This window comes from Schistocerca piceifrons, chromosome 2, assembly GCF_021461385.2.
Source record: "Schistocerca piceifrons isolate TAMUIC-IGC-003096 chromosome 2, iqSchPice1.1, whole genome shotgun sequence".
In the NCBI taxonomy this organism is placed as follows: Eukaryota; Metazoa; Arthropoda; class Insecta; order Orthoptera; family Acrididae; genus Schistocerca; species Schistocerca piceifrons.
This window is the reverse complement of record NC_060139.1, coordinates 343,221,533-343,242,080: the sequence shown is the minus strand read 5'-3', so window position 1 is coordinate 343,242,080 and position 20,548 is coordinate 343,221,533. Positions and strand designations below refer to the sequence as shown.

The following is a 20,548-nucleotide window of genomic DNA, read 5'->3' as shown; positions in this document are numbered from 1 at the left end:
TCACATTGTTCATAAATTGCTTTCATTATATAACACAATTTCACTTTAAAATTACACAGCACGTCTTATCACCAGGACATGAGAACAATGAAAGGTAACTATTACTAAAACCAATAAACGAAAAGCATAAATTTTCTTTTGTCCATCAGTGTTAAATATTTTTCAAATTAGTCTTTGGTATGAAAGTGGGATTATTATCTATACATTTATCAACAAGAAAAAATTATTAAGTTCCTTTATACAATGCTTCCATAGTGGGCATTGCACAATTAACAAAACAGTGAAAGTTAATATAAGTTGTAGCAGTCTAGAGCTGGGTTGTATCAATCAGTGTGATTACTACTACTACTACTACTACTACTACTATTATTATTTATTATTATTATAGTATTAATCCTGTATCATAATAGTTAGATTAAACATAGTTTGTTACATTCCCATTGTTTTGTTTTCCAGAATCAAATGACTGGTGTGGTACTTGGGGAAAGCATATGAAATCCTTTTGTTTCAAAACACTGAAGGACTTTCAAAAAGTAAATCATTTTCCTGGCACATTTCAGATAGGTCGCAAGGATCGACTTTGGAAAAATCTATATCGCCTTATGACAAAATTTGGTAAAAAAGAGTGAGTATTTACATACTTTTTTTATGTACACACTGCCCATTACTTTACAGGATGTGACAGAAAGTACTTTGTTCCAGTGTTAGAGATTCTCTGTCACATATGATTCTCTGAAATTTTTGTTGTTATATATATTCTCTCATTGATAGAGGGGAAAAATTACTATCTGTATGCCTTTACATGTGCTGTAATCTTTTATCTTAGTTCATTGTCCCTATACCGTACATTTGATAGTGGCTGCGGAAATGTTTCACGGTCTTCCTTAGATAGTGTTTCTCTTAATTTATCCAACAGGATTGGGCAAGAACGATGTTTCTTTCTTCTCAAGATTGTCATTAAAGTTCCCCAAACATACCTGTTACTCTTTAACATAGGTTATATTGACCTGTGACAATTATTGGAACAGTTCTGTAAATTTGTTCAGTGGCTGCTGCCATGCCTAATTTGTGACTCCAAATACTGGAACAACATTCTGGATAGATAAGTACTCTGGGCAGATATGTACCCAGTAGAGGAGTTCACAATGGGAGAGCTCTCCATGTTACACACTCGCGGTAAAGAAATTTCTAAGGAAACAGAGGCTACTGCGTAATCAGTACAAAACCAAGCATAGGACTAGAGAGATGCTAAATAAAACACATTTGGCTGTCAAAAGAGCAATGCATGAAACCTTCAGTTATTTTAGCAGAATATTGTTGAAAGCTCCTCCACAAAACCCAAAGAAATTAAAGTGGCATGTAAAGGCTGGTAGTGGCATCAAAGGTAACATCCAGACACTCGTGGATGAGGCAGGAGCTGAAATTGAGGTGGAGCAAAGCAAAAGCAGAAATGCTAAACTCCGCTTTCAAATGTTCTTTTTACAAAGGAAAATTCACGAGTACTGCCCCAATTTAATTTACATATCATTGAAAGGATCGGTGAAATAGATCTTAGTAGCATTGTGAAACAACTGAAATCATAAAATTGAACAGACCTCAAGGGCCCAATGAAATTTCTGTCATATTCCATACTGAATGTGCAGCTGAGTTAGTCCATCTTTTAACTATAATTTATTGTAGATCCCTTAACCAAACAGCCATGGCCAGTAGCTGGAAGAAAGCTAGAGTTCTACAAGAACAGTAGTGAAACTCCATCCTGTATCCTTGACATAGATTTGTTATAGAATCTTGGAGCATATTCTGAGCTCAAACAGGATGAGGATCTCAAACAGAATAACCTCCTTTATCCCAATGAATGTGGATACCAAAAACATCGATCATGTAAAACCCAAATGACTCTTTTCTCACATGGTGTACTGAAAGCCTTGGGTCGGCGCAGTCAAATTGATGCATAATTTCTCGATTTTCGAAAAGCAGTTGATGCCGTACCACATCTATGCTTGTTATGAAAAGTACAATTGTACGGTGTTATTAAGCACTATTTATGTCTGCATTGAGGACTTTTTTGGTAGGGAGGACTCAGCAGGTTATCTTGGATGGAGAGTCATTGATAGATGTAGAAGTAACGTTGGGTGTGTGTAGGGAAGGGTGTTGAGATCTTTGCTGCTTATATTTTATATTAATGACTTTGCAGACAATGTTAACAGTAATCTCAGACTTTCCACAGATGATGCTGTTATCTGTAATAAAGTATAGTCTGAAAGAAGCTGCATAAATATTCAGTCAGACCTTTGATAAGATTTTAAAGTGGTGCAGAGATTGGCACCTTGTTTTAAATGTTCAGAAATGTAAAATTGTGCTCTCCACAAAATGAAAAATGTAGTATCCTTTGACTCTGGCATCAGAGTCATAGCTGGACTCAGTCAACTCATCAAGTAACACTTCGTAGGTGTATGAAATGGAATGGTCACAAAGGCCCAGTCGTGGGTAAAGCAGATGGTAATCTACCATTTATTGGTAGAATAATGGGGAAATGAAATCAGTCTACAAAGGAGATTGCTTACAAACCACTCAAGAAACCCATCTTAGAATATTGTTCAAATGTGTGGGACTCACAGGGAATATTGAACGTAGCCATAGGAGGACAGTATGAATGGTCACAGGTTTGTTTGACCCATTGGAGAGTGACCCAGAGATGCTGAAGAAACTGACCTGGAAAACTCTTGAGGATGTTGTAAACTATCCTGAGAAAGCCTGCTTACAAATGACTAGAAATATACAAAAAATCCCTATGTGTCACCATCATAGGGATCGCAAGGACAAAATCAGATTAATTAAGCATTCATGCAGGCATTTAAACAGCCGTTCTTCACATGCTCTATGTGTGAATGGAACAGGGAAAAACCATAATAACTGGTGCAGTGGGATGTATCCTGTGCCATGCTCTTCACAGTGGTTAGTGGAGTATTGACATAGGTGTAGATTCTGTGAGAGAAGCACCCGCCCCGCCCCCCCCCCCCCCCCCCCCCCCCCTGCCCCGCCCAATCTGAGTGTTAGGGTTTCAAATATTCTCCAGAATTCTACAACAAATCGACATCTATTGGTCTGCAATTCTGTTCACCCATTCTTTCTCACCTGTAAGCAGGAGTAAGCTGCACTCTTCCCCAGTGGGGACTATCCGATGGGCAAGAAATTCTCTACAAATGCAAGCTAAGAAAGGCACTAATTCCGCAATGTTCTATGAAAAACTAGATTGAAATTCTGTTGGTCTGCTGCGTTGTTTTCTTTGAGTAGTCGTAATTTACTTGATTTTTTTGGGTGCATGTATTAGTATTTCCCATTTGTGTAAGGCTATGATTTGTCAAACTTTAGTATGGTAAGTGACAGGGTGTATACGCCCCGGGACAACTGGGCGATCCGGGAAAACCCCGGGAATTTTTTTCAGCCGGGAGGAAACTGGGATAAACACCGGAATTTTTTAGAACTCCGGGAATTTTTCAGAGTTTTAGTTTTCAATTAAATTTTTGTAATTTTGGTTGCCAACAACTGATGGTCTAACAGAGAATATTACTCTACCTCGCTACTGTAGAATTATATTGCAGCAATAAAACATAAACGGGAGAAAAAATTGAATAAAACTTAAGTTGCAAAGGAAATGCACCATTTACAAGAAAACAAACTGCACACACAAACGTCTGCCAACAACAAAGTGTTCTAAATGCCTTAGGACGAAAGACTATGCAATACTTCATAACAGCAAACTACTTGCGATGAGCGTGACGTCACAATTGTTTACGTTGGCTTCATTAGAGAAGATGCCAGTCGCTTATGAACAGTACATTCTCCCACTTCTGGCTACTTGTGAAAGTGTGGTTGTAGCAAGCAGTCATGTGCTACCCGGAAAACTTTTGTGGGACATAGTGTTTACATTTAATTATTTTGCTGTTTCCTCTTCGTTTACAGCTCTCGTGTCAAATGAAAACAAAACGGATTTCTGTGGCCGGGGGTCATCAATTCGTAGATTCATAGATAAAATAAATAACATAATTATGGAAGGCTAAAATATGTTATTCGTTTCAGTTTTTTGGTTTTATTTTAATTCTAGGTTTATAACAATCAAGCATTAATCGCCTTGCAGAACGGTGAAGTTATTTTCGTCGGTTTGCTAAAGAAATGTAGTTATTATTAATCTTTTCCGCTGAGGCAGTTAATTTATTTGAAACGAAGTGTTTCGTCCCATACTATTGACTAGTTTCAACTTTTTGCTGGATTACAAGTGCACATTTTCTTCTTCTGGCACGTATAGCACTATCGATAAAATGAAATGAGCATGTGGCATTGTTGGCCAGGAGACCCCTATTTGGGGAAGTACGGCCACCAGGTGCAGGTCTTTACTTCATTCAGTGCCATGATAATAAAGAACCAAACACGAAATAATGCAGTATTGATACTCCAATAAAATTTACATCCTGAAAACCACACTGAAAAGCTTAATTTCAGGTTGGGACCTACTTCATTGTGAATCTGGACATACGAACATCTACTTTAAGTGGAGTTGGGAATTTTAGTGTGGTTTATGAAATTCCGATGCTCTTGGATTATAACACTCGTAGAAAAAAAAAAAAAAAAAACGATTTATACATGAAACCTTAGCTTTTCTGGTGGCTAAATGATCTTCGAGGGCAGTGTTATATGTGAAAGCGCAGCTTCCTTTGCAGCCACACTTATATATTAATTTAAACCATTAACTTTTCCTACTCATGTGTTCGTGCTATTTAACAGTGATGTTGCTGTTGACTGACTATATCACATGTTCTATGCTCTGAATACCTGCCTTCATTGGCTGGCGAGATCACGTGGCATTATGACTGACTTACAAAAATGCATCGCAAACTCTATTTCAATGCTTCGGAAAGTAACTTGCCGAGTTTGGTGGAATTTGAATTTCTACTTTTGTAATATGAAAATATGCAGCATACTAGTGGCTGCATATAATTTATTTCCCGCTCGCGGTTGTTTACTAATGTGCCGGGAATATCAAGCTGGTGCATGAAACCTTAACCCTTCAAAGGACTGATAAATTTTACAGCTCCGAGGGAAAGTATCCTGTCATTTAACACAGAAAAGTGTATTTTCGTCCGGGAGAAAGTGTATTTTTAACCGGGAAAAGGCCGGGAATTTTTTTTTCCTTGTCTGCGTATACACCCTGAAGTGAGGAATTTAATATTTCTAATTTCTGACTCCTGTCTTCAATTTCAGCTTTGCAGATTTAAGGTTTCTAATAGACCTTTCACCAGGATTTATCTGTGGAATTGTATGCTTCACACGTAGTTAGTCCTTATTCCTGCAGTCTGTTCTGTAGCGAGAGTATAATAGTTTCTGTTCTTGCAATATTTACCTATTGATGTCACAAGAAAAGCGAGATCTTTGTCTGTTACTTTACTTGTTACATATTTATCTATACCATGGTTTACAGTGTCTTTGAGTGTAAGTCACAAAACATTGTGTTTTTCAGGTTTGAACTAAATGTTCTCAGTTTGTCAAGTAGGTTGTTAGTGAAGTCTGTTAGTTTGACCAAATTTGAATATTCTTGTTGCTTTCTAGATTACCTTATTACCTTTGGTGACCATTGTTCCTTTAATAGAATCATGCTTGCTAATCCCCCCCTATTGGGTACACTCTCGAAAACATTGAGTTTGTTTGTAGCTAGGAGGCCTAAAATATTTCTTCCGCAGGTGGGCTGTCGGACTAGATGTTTTATGTAGTTGTCTGAGAATGAATTCAGTATTACACATTGCATTGTCCTGCTGGTGGATGCCATATTGCTGAGGAAAAACAAACTACATGTAGGTCGATAGATACACAAACAAACACAAACATACACACAAAATTCAAGCTTTCCCAACAAACTGTTGCCTCATCAGAAAGAGGGAAGGAGAGGGGAAGACGAAAGGAAGTGGGTTTTAAGGGAGAGGGTAAGGAGTCATTCCAATCCCGGGAGCGGAAAGACTTACCTTAGGGGGAAAAAAGGACAGGTATACACTAGCACACACGCACATATCCATCCACACATACAGACACAAGCCAAGGCTTTCCGCTCCCGGGATTGGAATGACTCCTTACCCTCTCCCTTAAAACCCACTTCCTTTCGTCTTCCCCTCTCCTTCCCTCTTTCCTGATGAGGCAACAGTTTGTTGCGAAAGCTTGAATTTTATGTGTATGTTTGTGTTTGTTTGTGTATCTATCGACCTGCCAGCGCTTTTGTTCGGTAAGTCACCTCATCTTTGTTTTTATATATAATTTTTCCCACGTGGAATGTTTCCTTCCATTATATTAAACTACATGTAGGGGTGGACATGGTCCCCAAGGGTAGTTTTAAGCTTGTGTTAAACCACTGTGCCTTCCAGAATATGAGATCACCAAGGGAATGCTACAGAAGCATTCCCTTCTGACGATTGTTGCAACACATTTGCTGTAAGATGTTTCACACCATTCATGCCAACAACCATCTTTATGATGGATCATAAAACATGATTCATCTGAAAGGCCATCTGTCACCTCACCACTAAGTGGACGTCCAGTTGCGGTATTGGCATGCAAATTCCAGCCTTCATTGCCGATGGTCAGCAGTCAGCATGAATGTATGAACCATGCACCTGCTGTGGAGGCCCATGCACAGCAGTGTTTGGTGAATGGTCATTGAGGAGACACTATTGGTAGCTCCTTGATGCATCTGGATGGTCAGTTGCTCAATAGTTGCACATCTATTCGTCCATACACATCTCCACAGCCGTACACCCTGTCATCCATGGCCCGTGGTGCCCCACAGTTGCCTCGGCACCTGTTTTGGGTAGTACCTTGTTGCCATGCCCAGTACACTTTAACCACGGCAGCACACAGAGTTTACAAACTTAGCTGTGTCAGAAATGCTTCCACCTTTGGCCGAAATGCTAATGGTCATGCCCTATTGGACGTCAGATAAATCACTCCGTTTTGGCATTGTGACAAAGGCTGCACTGTTCCACCCCCACCCGCCCAACATGCTTTATATACCCTCCACTGATAATGTGCTTTATATACCCTCCACTGATAATGGTGCCATCTGCCCTATGTAAATGTTAATGCATGTTACACTGAACTTAAACAGTGGTTGCATTAATGTGCCTACACTGTGTATTGCTTAGTTTTCCCAGCCAGTGCTAAACAGGTTAGCCACCACCTACTAATACTACAATAAGCTTGAGATATTTCTGTGCTGTTGAGTTTAAGCTATGTTTGAATGACACTACGGCTGATGTTTATGAATCTAGTGGCTTGTAGAAATGTCTGATTACTAATCTGTGTCTTAAAAATTCACTTTCGAACCAGTTTATATTGTGTAGCAGTGTAAATATAGATAAATATCTACACTATATCTACATCTACATACTTATATAATAGAGGGAAACATTCCACGTGGGAAAAAAATATCTAAAAACAAACATGATGTAACTTACCAAACGAAAGCGTTGGCTTTTTGATAGACACACAAACACACACACAAAATTCAAGCTTTCACAACCAACGGTTGCTTCATCAGGAAAGAGGGAAGGAGAGGGAAAGACGAAAGGATGTGGGTTTTAAGGGATAGGGTAAGGAGTCATTCCAATCCCGGGAGCGGAAAGGCTTACCTTAGGGGGAAAAAAGGACAGGTATACACTCGTACACACACACATCCATCTGCACATATACAGACACAAGCAGACATTTGTAAAGGCAAAGAGTTTGCCTTTAATCTGACCGGGTGGGGACTGCAAATACTCTAGCAATACTAAAAAATGGGTCACTCTAGTATTCTATATGCAATCTTGTTTACAGATGAACCACTTTTTCCTGAAATTCTCACAATAAATCAGTCGGCCATTCGCCTTCCCTACTACCATCCCGACATGTTCATTCCATTTCATATCACTTTGCAGTAAAATTAAAGCAATTACAGCCCTCGGTTGCAAAATTGTCTTTTGACTTGGGTTGGCACTACTATGAGTGCCTTCATCAGAAGTAAAACATTCAAACTGTTTTACATCTGATGAAGGCACTCGTAGTAGTGCCAAAACCAGGTCAAAAGACTTAATTTTTGCGACTAAGGGCTGTAATTGCTTTAATTTTAATTTGTAATCGGTCGCTGACCATGCAGCCACGTTAAAAAATTTTCAATTTGCAATGTTACAGCTAGATATTAAAAAGGAAAAAACTTCCTAATGTTGTGCAAAATTGTGTTTGTTTGGTCACAAACAGACTTTCTGCATCTCGGGCCACCTTCAAGGGACAACTGAATGTTGCAAACACAGAAAAACATTGATACGCAACATACACAGATACTGTTAGTACAGAAGATACAAAAATTACATAGTGTTTACAAAAGGAAAATATTAAATTTTGCTTCCCATTGAAATAATTACATTTACTAAAGAGAGATGTAAACGAAGTATTTATGTGGAAATATGAGTTATAATTTAAAAAAATATGATGAATGACTTCTTTTAGCACCAGCTGCTGACATTATAACTGTTTGATGTAATTTGTCTGTTAATCTCATCCATTGAGATGGGCAGCATAAAGTTGGAACACATTCTGACTAATCAGTTGGCTTCCAGAGATACTAGAGTGAGGTTGTGTTTACCATGTGTGTCGCACATAATGGATTTTGAACAATGCATGAACATTAAGTTCTGTTTGAAGTTGCAGAAAAGTGCCAAAGAAACTCGTGAAACGTTGAAATTGGTGTATGGCAATAATGTTGTAACTCTGAAGACTGTTTTCAAGTACTAACAGCGATTTAAAAGTGAACATGAGTCGTTAGAATATCAGCAACTGTCAGAACGTCTATTAAGATCAAAAACAGAAGAAACTGTGCAAAAAACTGGCAAAAATTGTTCTTTCAAATATGGAAATGTGTTAGAAAGCTTATCGAATAACTTAGCATCTCGTACAGCGAAACGATGTATGAAGAAAATGACTAGAAAAATTGGCCAGTAGCTTCCTTCATCATGACAATGGATCATGCCACACCTCAGTATTGATTTGCAAGTTTCTGCCCAGAAAAAGTGTTTGTCTGTCCATGTCCACCTTACTCACTGGATGTAGCACGTTGTGACTTCTGGCACATCCTTTTGTCTTTCCCTCTCTTTCCCTCTTTCCTGATGAAGCAACCGTTTGTTGCATAAGCTTGAATTTTGTGTGTTTGTTTGTGTGTCTATCAACCTGCCAGCGCTTTTGTTTGGTAAGTCTCATCATCTTTGTTTTATGTTCGAAATACTTCATGAAAATTTCAAATAGTACAGGACTAAGAGGTGAACCCATAGCTAGGCCATCAGACTGAATAATACTTGTTTCGGAACTGGAAGTAATTCTGTTTTACAAACATTTGAATAGTATTGATTATGTCATGTAATTCTACAGGATTTACTGTTGATTTGTGCAAAAGATCTGTTTATACATTTGCATATCTTTATCAACAAGAGCTGTAGAATGTTTTATACTAAACTTAGATTTAAAACTGGTCTTTTCTGAATGATATAATCTAGCTCTTTCACTAGTAGCTAATAAGGAGCAGAGAAAGACAACATTACTGGATGTACTGGAACACCATCTTTATGTAATTTTGTAAGCCATATAATCTCTGAGCCATACGATTCTTATTAACTAGCATATAGCTGTTAGTTTTAGATATAATACTTTTCCATGATTTGGTGGTGGTTTTTACGTGTTCAGTGAAAGCTGCAATCTGATGTTTTTGTAGGTGTAGGTAGTTGCAACTATCAATTAAATGGTTCATTTTGGTAACGTAAACGCCTTTGTTCAAAAGAATTAAACTGTTTGATTTATCAGCTTTATTAGTGATGACTTTGTTCGAGGTTATTTTCTTCTTAAGCTTGCTTAATATATTGATTTCATTGCATGAGTGTTTGTCACTATCAGTAGCAGTAGTTCTCAAATGGTGCCCTACCATGTGTTTCATAGAAACATCCTCATCTAAAGCATGTTAAAGATATACTTTTAGCACATCTAGCTGTTTTTCAGGGACTTTGCATAGTGGAGCATATTTAATACCTTTATTTAATATTTTGATCTAATCCATATTAATTCTTATATTTGAGAAGTTTGTTATTTGATCAGCAATGTATTGATTGTGCGCACATGTTGTCAACAGTTTCTTTTCGTAACTGCAACAGTTTTTCTTTTTGGCACAGATACATTGGTGGATAATTGGATTTACGTCTTCATGCACATTGTGATCAAAACTATTGAACTCGCACAGATAAGTGGAGGTCAATAAGCATGTGACAGACTGTTAAATGTGAACTTAACTTTATCACAGGTTCTGCACCAGTTTTGCATTTCTTCTAATCCACATTCTCTCGCCAATCTTGATAGCTTTCATTGCAACCAAGGAAGTACAGTTTCATGTAATGTTGACATATTTTGGAGTGCATTATGTAAACAAGCCCTGTTAAATCAAATATGTTGTGTGGCTGTTAACTCCAGTTTCAATAATATCCTTCACATGACAGTTAATTGAAATTTATTAGCACACTTCATTACATTAATTGAATTTTCCATTGGTGTTTGGCAGAACATGATAATGTTGAAAAGGCAAACACTTCCTACAGTTCTGCAAAATTGTACTTACTTGCTCACAAACTGGCTTTTGGCTTCTCTGGCCATCTCCAGGTGACAAGTGAATGTCACAAAAACAGATAAACAGTACATAAGACTTAAACACATGTTAACCATTTAAACATGCAACATAAAAAAATTTAGTTTACAGTGGAGCTAGGAGGCTATTCTTAAAATTTTGGGGCCTGTAGTACAAAAAGACACCTATTTAGCTTATACAGAAAAGAGCTACTGATACGGTAATCGCTGCAAGCTCCCAGCATTAATGCAGCCACAAACATGCAGCTTTCCATTAGATGGTGCCCCGCCTCACATCTCTTCCATTACCTGAAACAGCCTTTCAAACGGAACTCCAGACCATCACACATATTGCTTCCAGCTCTGTCTGGGTATAGCTCTGCCCTGATTTATTATGTACTATGAAAAAATAAAATGCAAAAATTACATTGCTTCTGTATGCTAGCCAACAGTAATCACTCAACAGTTACAGAGCTTGGTGTAAAATCCCATGTACTGGCAAAATGTCGGATGATCTTGTGAAAAAGTTACTCTCACAACTACAGACCTTCATTTTATATTAACCATTAGCATATCAAAATCTTTGTTCAGTAGTAAATACAAATAGCAACCCTTGACACAACGTAGTGTGTATAAAATCACATGCAAGCAGTGCAAAAAAGTTTATATTGGCCAGTTAGCCAGAGCTGTGGCAATTAGGCTATATGAACATAAGAGAAGCTGGAGATTAAGGATGAAAGCTTCAACCTTTGTTGATGATATTTTTAACAGGGCACCATTCTTACAATGGTGAATCAAATATAAACAGGGTTTTGCTTTATACATTTACATAAGTTTCAGAAAAATTGATACAAATGAACTTATTTTTCTATATAGTCTCCTGAACAGAAAACACATTTCTCCCAGTGGGTAGGTAATTTCTTGATCCCGTTTTCGTAAAATGAATGTGGCTGTGCTTGTAGCCAGTTGTGCATAAACACTTAGACAGGGCCATCCTGTGTCCTCTGACTGCTTCCTTTAGTGATCCAAACAAATAAAAATTGCAGGGCGATAAGTCCAGACTGTACGGAGGAGGTTCTAGTGTGGCCTATAATAGTTCCCGAATTTTTTATCGAGTTTGGACAGCTGTATGGGGTCGTTAAGCATGATCACATCCCAGATTAAAAAACTCCTTTAAAATCAAAAAAGACCATTGCAGGAACCTTCCCTGTGGAGAGAGAGTTTTTGACTTCTGTTGTTGTTGTTGTGGTCTTCAGTCCTGAGACTGGTTTGATGCAGCTCTCCATGCTACTCTATCCTGTGCAAGCTTCTTCATCTCCCAGTACCTACTGCAACCTTCATCCTTCTGAATCTGCTTAGTGTATTGCTCTCTTGGTCTCCCTCTCTCCCCGACTTCTACAGGTGCAGATTCGTGCTTTTAGTTGCTTTTTTTCTGATTTTGGGGTCTAATGTGGTGCACCCATGTTGCATGGTCCGGTGCAAAAAATGTTTCCCTTCAGTTCGGAAGCATGTCAGTAGCCACTTGCACCCCTTGAAACAATTAAATTAATGCTTTGCAGTGAGAAGATGAGGCACCTACCTTGAGGATACTTTCTGAAATCCAATCATTAATGATTGCCTAAGCATTACTACAGCTTACTCCAACCTCGGTAGCAATTTCAACAACTGTTATTCTGTGACCGTCTTTAATAAGCTGGCTAACAATGTAAATATTCTCCTCGGTCATACTGCTCCTCAGGTGACATTGGTGAGCTGCATTCCCAACTGTTTCTTGTCCTTGTAAAAACTGCGTCTTACACTTGTGTCTTTCTCAGGAAGTTGTCCCCAAACTGTGGTGCAAGCGTTTTCAAAATTTCGGACGGTTTTACACTCTATTGTGAGAATTTTTACTGTAATTTGTTGTGTAACAGCTGAGACTAACTCTTGCTCTGACATTGTGATTCTGACTAAAGAAACAGAATGACAATAATCACTGGAAACAAAAGGAACAATGAGCAGAGCTCTCCATTTACGAAAAGTCATGGAAAGCAAAAATTCTGATTTATATTTGATTCACCCTCATATGATGGAGAATGTGAAGTTTTACATTCTGTGAAGATAATCTGAAAGATGACCCTGCTAAAAATCGACACACACATGTGAAGAGTGCCAGCTTAATATTAAATGATCTCAGTTTCTATTTTCCCATTTGTTCGATTAAGTTTTCGTTACAAATACTAGAATTAAACCATAAATTCATCTAATTTCTCATTAGTTGTTAAATCTGTCTCCACATAAAAGTTACCCCTTTTTAGTTAATGTAATTATTTCTCTGTGACAAAAAATGTAATGTTTTTCTATGTAAAAACTGTCATTTTTGTACAAATAATATCTGTGTAATGTGCACATCTTGAATGAGACACCCCCACCCACCGACACTTACTGCTTACTGAGTACATATTGTACTTCTTTCTGCCCTGTGTGCCATTTCCCTAAGAAGCTCCATAAAACACCTTACATTGGAGCTCTTTGTAACTAGCAAATCCCTCTCCCTGTGCACACGCTCAGATGCTGCTGAAGAAGCAGTCCTAGTTCTCTCACAGGGTGAATGGGTGAGGCCAGATGGCCATCCTCCATATTGACTCTTTGCCTCGAGCAACACACACATTACAACCTGCTTCTCACCCTGCGGTGAAGAAATCACAGCAGAGGTATGAGGACCTTTTTTTTCTTTTATTTTTTTCCCAACCTCTGTTAGGCTATAAATAAAAGATACGTGCATAAAAAACAATTATTTTATTACCCTAATCACCAAAAAGATTGAGACATTTATCATACCTGTAGACAAGCTGTGCAATACCCTCTTCAAAAAATGTTGCCGCCAATGATTGCAAATGAGCACTGACATTGTTTTGAAGATCTTCGTTGGTTTGAAAGTGCTGCCCTCCTAGCCACGTGTTCAGGGAAAGGGTGAAAGTAGCTGGGTGCCAGGTCAGGACTGTACAGCGGATTATCGAAAATGTCCCGTTGAAATCATTCAAGGAGCCATTGGGTTGTGCCAGCAGTGTATGGACGAACGTTGTAATGGATCAACACAATTCCTGAAGTGAAATGCAAATTTGGTCATTCAAATCAAACGAAGAGGAATGCTGACTGAAGACCTGGCTAGGAGTGCAGCACTTTCAAACCGACGAAGATTTTCAAAACAATGTCAGTGCTCATTTGCAACCATTGGTGGCAACATTTTTTGAAGAGGGTATTGCAAAGCTTTTCCACAGGTACAATAAATGTTTCAATCTTTTTGGTGATTATGTTGAAAAGTAACCATAAGTGTACAAAACTTTTAGTAATAAAATAATTGTTTTCTATGAACTTGTCTTTTATTTATAGCCTATAGGAGGTTGGAAAAAAGAAAAGAAAGAAAGAAAAAGAAATGGCTGTCGTAGATATTGGCATTGGCTGTGCTTGCCATTATCAGTGAACAGCTTGGCTTTAGAAAAATTAGTGCATAGTGGATTTCGAAGTTGTTAGTGGAACAACAAAAACAGGTCAGGTTGGAGATCTGGGAGACACTTCTGAATCAATTCTGACAAGAAGGGAAAGATTATTGAAGCACATTGTCACGTGTGATGAGACATGGGTCCATCATTAAACTGCATAATCCATAATGATGAATAATGAGAGATGATAAAGAAAGGATGGAAGCCTGCCCAGTGAAGGCCAAAACACACCTTTCAGCCATAAAAGGTTGTTTTTTTAAATCCATGAAAAAATTACTTGGAGGGGAATGACTTGAAAACAACAGAGACATCGAGGAGTGTGTGTGCAGTTGGTTTACATGTCCTTAAACCTATTTATGAACAAGAAATCGCCGACAAAAGTGTGTAGAGCGTGCAGGAGACTATTATGATGGAACATGTTGTTAATCTAGAAATACGTTTCACTTCTTCCTCACTATCGGATAAAATGTGATTATGTATAAAAACATTATTTAGTTAGTTAGTAGGGAGAGGACTTCCAATGGTGCATGCATTGGTTTGATGGTTGAAGAGAGTGGGAGAGAGATATCCGAGCACAGAACATCACCAAGGCATGACACAATTGAGCATTTCACCTGCTGTGAAGGGGTCGCGTACGTTTTGTCATTGCGGCTTCGCGGTGTTTTGGAAGGCAGAGAGAGAGAGAGAGAGAGAGAGAGAGAGAGAGAGAGAGGTGTGTGTAGCCTAAAATGATGACGCACAGAAACAGTTGAAACAATCTTAAGAGAAGTGTCATTACATCCTCTTCTGTTCTGCTCAGAGATCCACCTCGGAGATGATAATCTGATTAATAAGAGATCTGTGCACCCAATGTGGTAATAATTATATAAGAGCAACCAAATACGGAAGAGTTCTTTAACAAGCATTTACGTCATTTCCTAGCGCATTTGGGTAGATATTAGTTCTCTTATAGTCCTCGACCCTCTACAAATGGAGAAGTAACACATTACAAGGATTGATATTGCATAGCACACACAGACTCACAGACTCTCTCTCTCTCTCTCTCTCTCTCTCTCTCTCTCTCTCTCTGTCTCTGTCTCTCTCTCTCTCTCTCTCTCTCTCTCTGTCTCTCTCTCTGTCTCTGTCATTTCAAAGTCTGTGTATGTGTGTGTTTGTTATCATCAGATGAAGAACTTTGTGTGATTATTTTTAAGTGTGCTTGTCTACTACTCAGTACTTCCTCTATTTGGTGAATAACAATTTTATCTATTTCAATAAGTTATTCTCTCTATGTTTGTGGTACTTTTAAGAGAAGAATTTTATGTGCTTAACATGATGGCAGCTTTTTGTATTTCTGAAGAGAAGTAATGCATGTGAGTTTGTATTCCAGGTTTGGATTCATTCCTCGAACCTATGTGTTACCACAGGACAGCAAGATGTTACGTCAGGCTTGGGAGAAGAATTGTGGAAAGGAGAAGTGGATTATCAAACCTGTAAGTTCTATTGTGATATTGTGAAGTTCAGTTTTTCTGTACTGTGCATTTTTGTTGTAATTTTAATACATTGTTTTGTGATGCCACTTTTTTTAAACACTTGTTCACACTACAAAAAAGTACTATATCAGATTACTTTTACCATGTATTGAAGAAATTTTATTATGCAATTGCCTTTATAGAAAACATTGTTGTGTGACATTATCTTGGAGGTGCAATGCCAGAGCTTCTATTCAAGTCTTTTGTAAATGTGATTGCAAATATCATTATTAGGATAGAAGTTTCTGGAATGGGAATTACCCTGCCTGTAAGAGCAGTGTTCTTGAACCACATACTGTATTGTGTAGCGACATTGTCATTTAAGTTAAACAGTGGAAAACTTGCGATGGGTAACAATAGAAAAGGATAGATTGCTACTCAGCATGTAGTGGAGACATTGAGTGGTTGACAGGTACAGCGAAATAGACTGGTAGATATTATTCAGGTAACAGATAAAGTCCTTCGTCAGATGTAGACAAAACAAAACCTGCACACAGTCACACAAGCATAACTCACACACACGTGGCCACTGTCTTCTGTGGCACTAAGGCTCATCGACTTTTGAGGGAGCAGCGATCCTCACTGGGATTAGTGCTGGGGGTACAAAAGAGAAGAGGAGTCGGGAGAGTTAGGGGTAGCAGGGTAGGGAGTGGGGGAGACATTAGTGCTGTCTGTAGAACCATGTAGGGATGTTGTAGGATAGTGGGCTGCTAGGTGTGGCAGTGGTAGGCTACGCTATCTGTTCACGTGAATGGCCACATTCAAACAGTCCCAAAGAGAAACCTGGACCACCCAGTTGCTGAGCATGCTTCCCAGTGCAGTGTGTTTGGTATGGCATCAAAAACTGCTGCACAGCCTGTACCATTAGGATTGTTTCACCAACAGCTTTTCTGAATATCAAATGTGAGAACTCTCCCTGTGACACGTCCTCAGTTCCCATAACCTCTTTGACACTAACCTGTCCTCCGCAAGACTATCTCCTTAATTGCTCCCACCCCAGCCCTACACACTCCTGTCCCACCTGCATATCTGCATCATCTTCTCCACTTCTAGCCTCTCCCTTAACCTCTGCCCCACCCCGCGCCCCATCCAGCACAGCTGGCTGCACCTAGCGGCCCAGGATGATACTGTCCTTACCTCACACGTCTTCTGTACCCCTCACCACCCTCCCTAAGAAAGATCACTGCTCAGAGAGAAAGTGGCAGTGCCTGCGGGGGTGGGGGTGTGGGTGTGTGTGGGTGGGTTGTGAGAGAGAGATTTGTTTTGTCTACATCTGATGGATGTAATCTGATAGCAGAATAATATCTAGCAGTCTCTTTCATTATACCTGTCTTCCACTCAGTAACTCCTCTATGTGGTTGAGCAGAACTCAATGCTTTTCATATTGTTGTCAGTAAGATTATCTATTTGGATCTATGTTCTAGTGAAACAATTATGTTTATGTATTATAGTGTCATTATTCCACCCTGGATATTGCAATAGTATTTATTTGTTGGATCAGTTGCTGATGTACTAATAGTAGTCACATGTGAGGTGACCAGATTTTTTAAAAAATTTCAATCTTTAGCCATTCTTCTCTATTTCCTTTTGTTTGCTTTTGCAACCTGGCAGAAGAGTTGCTAATTATAATGAACATGTATGTTTGCCAGAGCTTCATGCACTTTTGAAGATTAGTTATTGCAATAGTCAATTTATCTGGCAGAATTAATTGAAAAGAAGTCAATCATTTAGTCTAAAGTACTTTTATAGATAATTGTAAACATTGGAAGTAGATTATTTTCATAGCATATCATCTCTCTCTCTCTCTCTCTCTCTCTCTCTCTCTCTCTCTCTCTCTCTCTCTCTGCCCCCCCCCCCTCTCTCCCTCCCCCCTCCCCCTTCTTCTTTTTTTGCAAATTTCAGTTATGTTTGAAATTGTCTTGTTACCTGTACAATGTCTGCCTGCTTGTATAGTGTAATGCATAGCACACTAGCATGAGAAATAGAAAGGTGAGCTAGGTCCAGATCAAATCCTCACTGTGGGTTGACGATGGTGGTTATTGCATTGGTCAACCTGAGTGTTGGTTTTAGGTGGTTTCCCAAGCTTGTTTTGGCAAATGCTGGGCTGTTACCCACTTTTCACATGAATAAATATGAAACTCAAACAGTTAAAATACAATCACACCTTGAAAAAAACATACTCAATTCAGACAGGTGGTCCACACAATTTCCCTCCCTTGAGCAACTGATGACTATGGTGGCAAGAAGGGCATCCAACTGCAAAGTTAAATAAAATAAATTTAGTGTACAGTAGATTCAATACTAGAAGGGGTAAATACTAACGAAAAAAAAAATTACTATACATTGTGTGGTGCACATGTATGCCGAAAACAGGCACCACTGAAGATTTGTGTCTTTAAAACTTATTCTTCATTCTTTCTTGTGTATAAATAATTGAAATTCCCTTTGATAATATCTTTTTTGTGACAAATGTGTGCTGAATATTAAGGGAACAGGCTGGTGTGCCACTGGTACTGGATAAACAGAAAGCAAATCGTGATTCACGTTTTAGATATTCAGGAAATATATACTGTTTTGCAAGGATTTATTAAGAGCAGAACTAAAGGTTGAATAAAAAGTTTGTTTTACTTGCGTTGTCATATTCGGATAAAATTAAAAGCTTTCAACAATTGCCTCCATCATCGTCGCCAGAGGGTCAATCTAACCGGTGTGAAACTGGTGAGGCATCCACTTCTATGCCCGGAAGATGCATCTGATTGGCTGGATTTACATCACAGAAATGGTGCATATTGAGGTGATTCTCTGCATCCATAGATTGTTTGTTCGCTCTATCCAGTAAAGTCAAACAGTGGAAAATTCAGGACAAAATAATGATAAAATTATGGGAAGATACATTGCTACCCACCATATAGCTGAGTTGCAAGTAGGTTTAACAAAAAGACTGTCAGACAAATAAGGTTCCAGCCAAAAAGGTCTTCATTGGAATTAGACAACATACACAAACTGGCCTCGGCAGCCAGAGACTGTGGTTGTGTGTGTGTGAAGTGCAATTCATTGTACCTATCTGCAACTCAGCTGTATGGTGAGTAGCAATGTATCCTATCTAGCAAAGTAGTTTACTGCCCGATGTGAGTGGTGGCGCAGCAAGCAACGTTGGATAGAGAACGCAGACATAACATGGACATAGAGGGTGCCAAATCAGTTTGTGCCATTTCCTTGTCATCATAATAAACTAATTTGGCCCATCAGATTCCATCTTCTGGACATGCAAGTGGAAGCCTCGCCAGTTCCATGACAGTCAGACTTGACAATGGTGTTTGGATGCAGTCATTGAAAGTTAGGGATTTTTTCCAAATTTGACATGCCAAATAAACGGATAACTTTTTGTCCAAGAACTCCTTTGCGAAGGACTTCGTAGCCAGAGCTAAAATTTATTTATGCAATAAGTGTGTATTGGTTATACTGAATTATTAATTTTCCTCCCGTGTATATTTTTTGTGGTACTCCTGTCTGCATCAGTAGCAGGAGTCAAGTTGAGTACATAGCGTGCTGCTCAGCAAGTAAACCTAGGTCAGAAAACCTAAAAAATGAATTTCATGCTAAGCTATACATTATGCAGATAATTTCGGGATTTTATGGCCAAGTGCAAGCCCTTTAACCGAAGGCCAGTTCAGTGACTTGCATGTCCCTAACGTACCCTAGTTATCCAACCAGGGGTGGTCAAAGTATAAAATGGAATACAACTCAAGTGTTGTTCCTGGTGAATCTTCACAGTGTTGAAGGTGAAGCCTGTATTAAAGACAGAAAGGAAAAAAATTCTGGGGTCTGACCAGGATTCGATCTCATAACATTTCGGTCTCCAGGCATGTGCTTTACTGCTAGGTCACCAGGCCCGATACCATATATAGAAAGCCATTATTGATAGGTGATTTCCTCTGTGGTATAAATGAATGAAATCAGGGTAAGTACTGTGAAAAAATTGAGAAGTAATTTAGGGTCATGAATTTGAGGGTTAGTATAACTTGGTTGTTATCACATTTAGTTGCGGACATAGAATACCAAACAGAAAATTGGGAAACAGAGTATAATTTACTGTTATATGGTGCCTTTTATCATTATAAATGAGGTCTTCTGTAGAAAGGAAGAATAGAATGTTAAAGAACTTGTGTTGATTGATGGCTGTAATTGTGTAATGCTTCTTTAAAAAATCACTTAAGCAAAGAGCAGAAATAAAACAATCCGAGGCCTACTCGCAATCTTTTGATTGCTCAGGTGTAGTAACCAAGAAGGTCGTTTAATATAAACCATTGAGTTGTTTTGTCATGTACTCAAACCTGCACAAAATGTACATGTTGTATGGCATGTATATTTTGGTGCCATGTAAGGAATTTTCAAATAATAAAAAACATTGGGAGACAACCAATAATTTCATATGTCGGAGAAGTAAATGTGATGGATCCATTAGTCAACAAAAATTATTTATTATTTGCAAGTAGGTAATGTATCAGTTTTGATGTCTCACGGACGATTAGTAATCTTCACTTGTGTTGTAGTTTTTGAAACAGTGAGGTATATTTAATACAACTAGCCAGTTTTTACAGTCCCTCATCGTTTCGCTTTGTTTTCAAGCTCTTGTGGCAGCACATTTTGTAATGCGTGTGCTGTTTGAAGTCTATACTCGGTGTAATTCTGTTTCTTTCCGTTTTTTGTGTAGAGAATATATGAATTTAAAGTGCTGTATCAAATATGTAAAAAATATTTTTCAGTACCATTTCAAAATTTCCTCATGACAGGGAAACCTGCTAATATCTGATCTTGGCAGTCAGTACCAATAATTTCACTGTTGTAATCAACAATACATTTTGGTTTGAACATAAAGTT

General features: G+C 38.5%; 1 protein-coding gene across 5 annotated transcripts in view; it reads left to right on the top strand.

Annotated features, from left to right (window-relative positions):
• LOC124777532 (tubulin monoglutamylase TTLL4-like) overlaps positions 1 to 20,548 on the top strand; it is a 228,551-nt gene that overhangs the window by 66,377 nt on the left and 141,626 nt on the right. For all 5 annotated transcript variants that reach the window (XR_007015746.1, XM_047252981.1, XM_047252983.1 and 2 more), the window contains exons 8-9: positions 457 to 625; positions 15,526 to 15,628. Coding sequence is in view for 4 of the 5 variants with exons in the window: in XM_047252981.1 (XP_047108937.1) it covers positions 457 to 625; positions 15,526 to 15,628 (272 nt within the window). In the remaining variant the exon portion in view is untranslated. The remainder of the gene's footprint in view (positions 1 to 456; positions 626 to 15,525; positions 15,629 to 20,548) is intronic.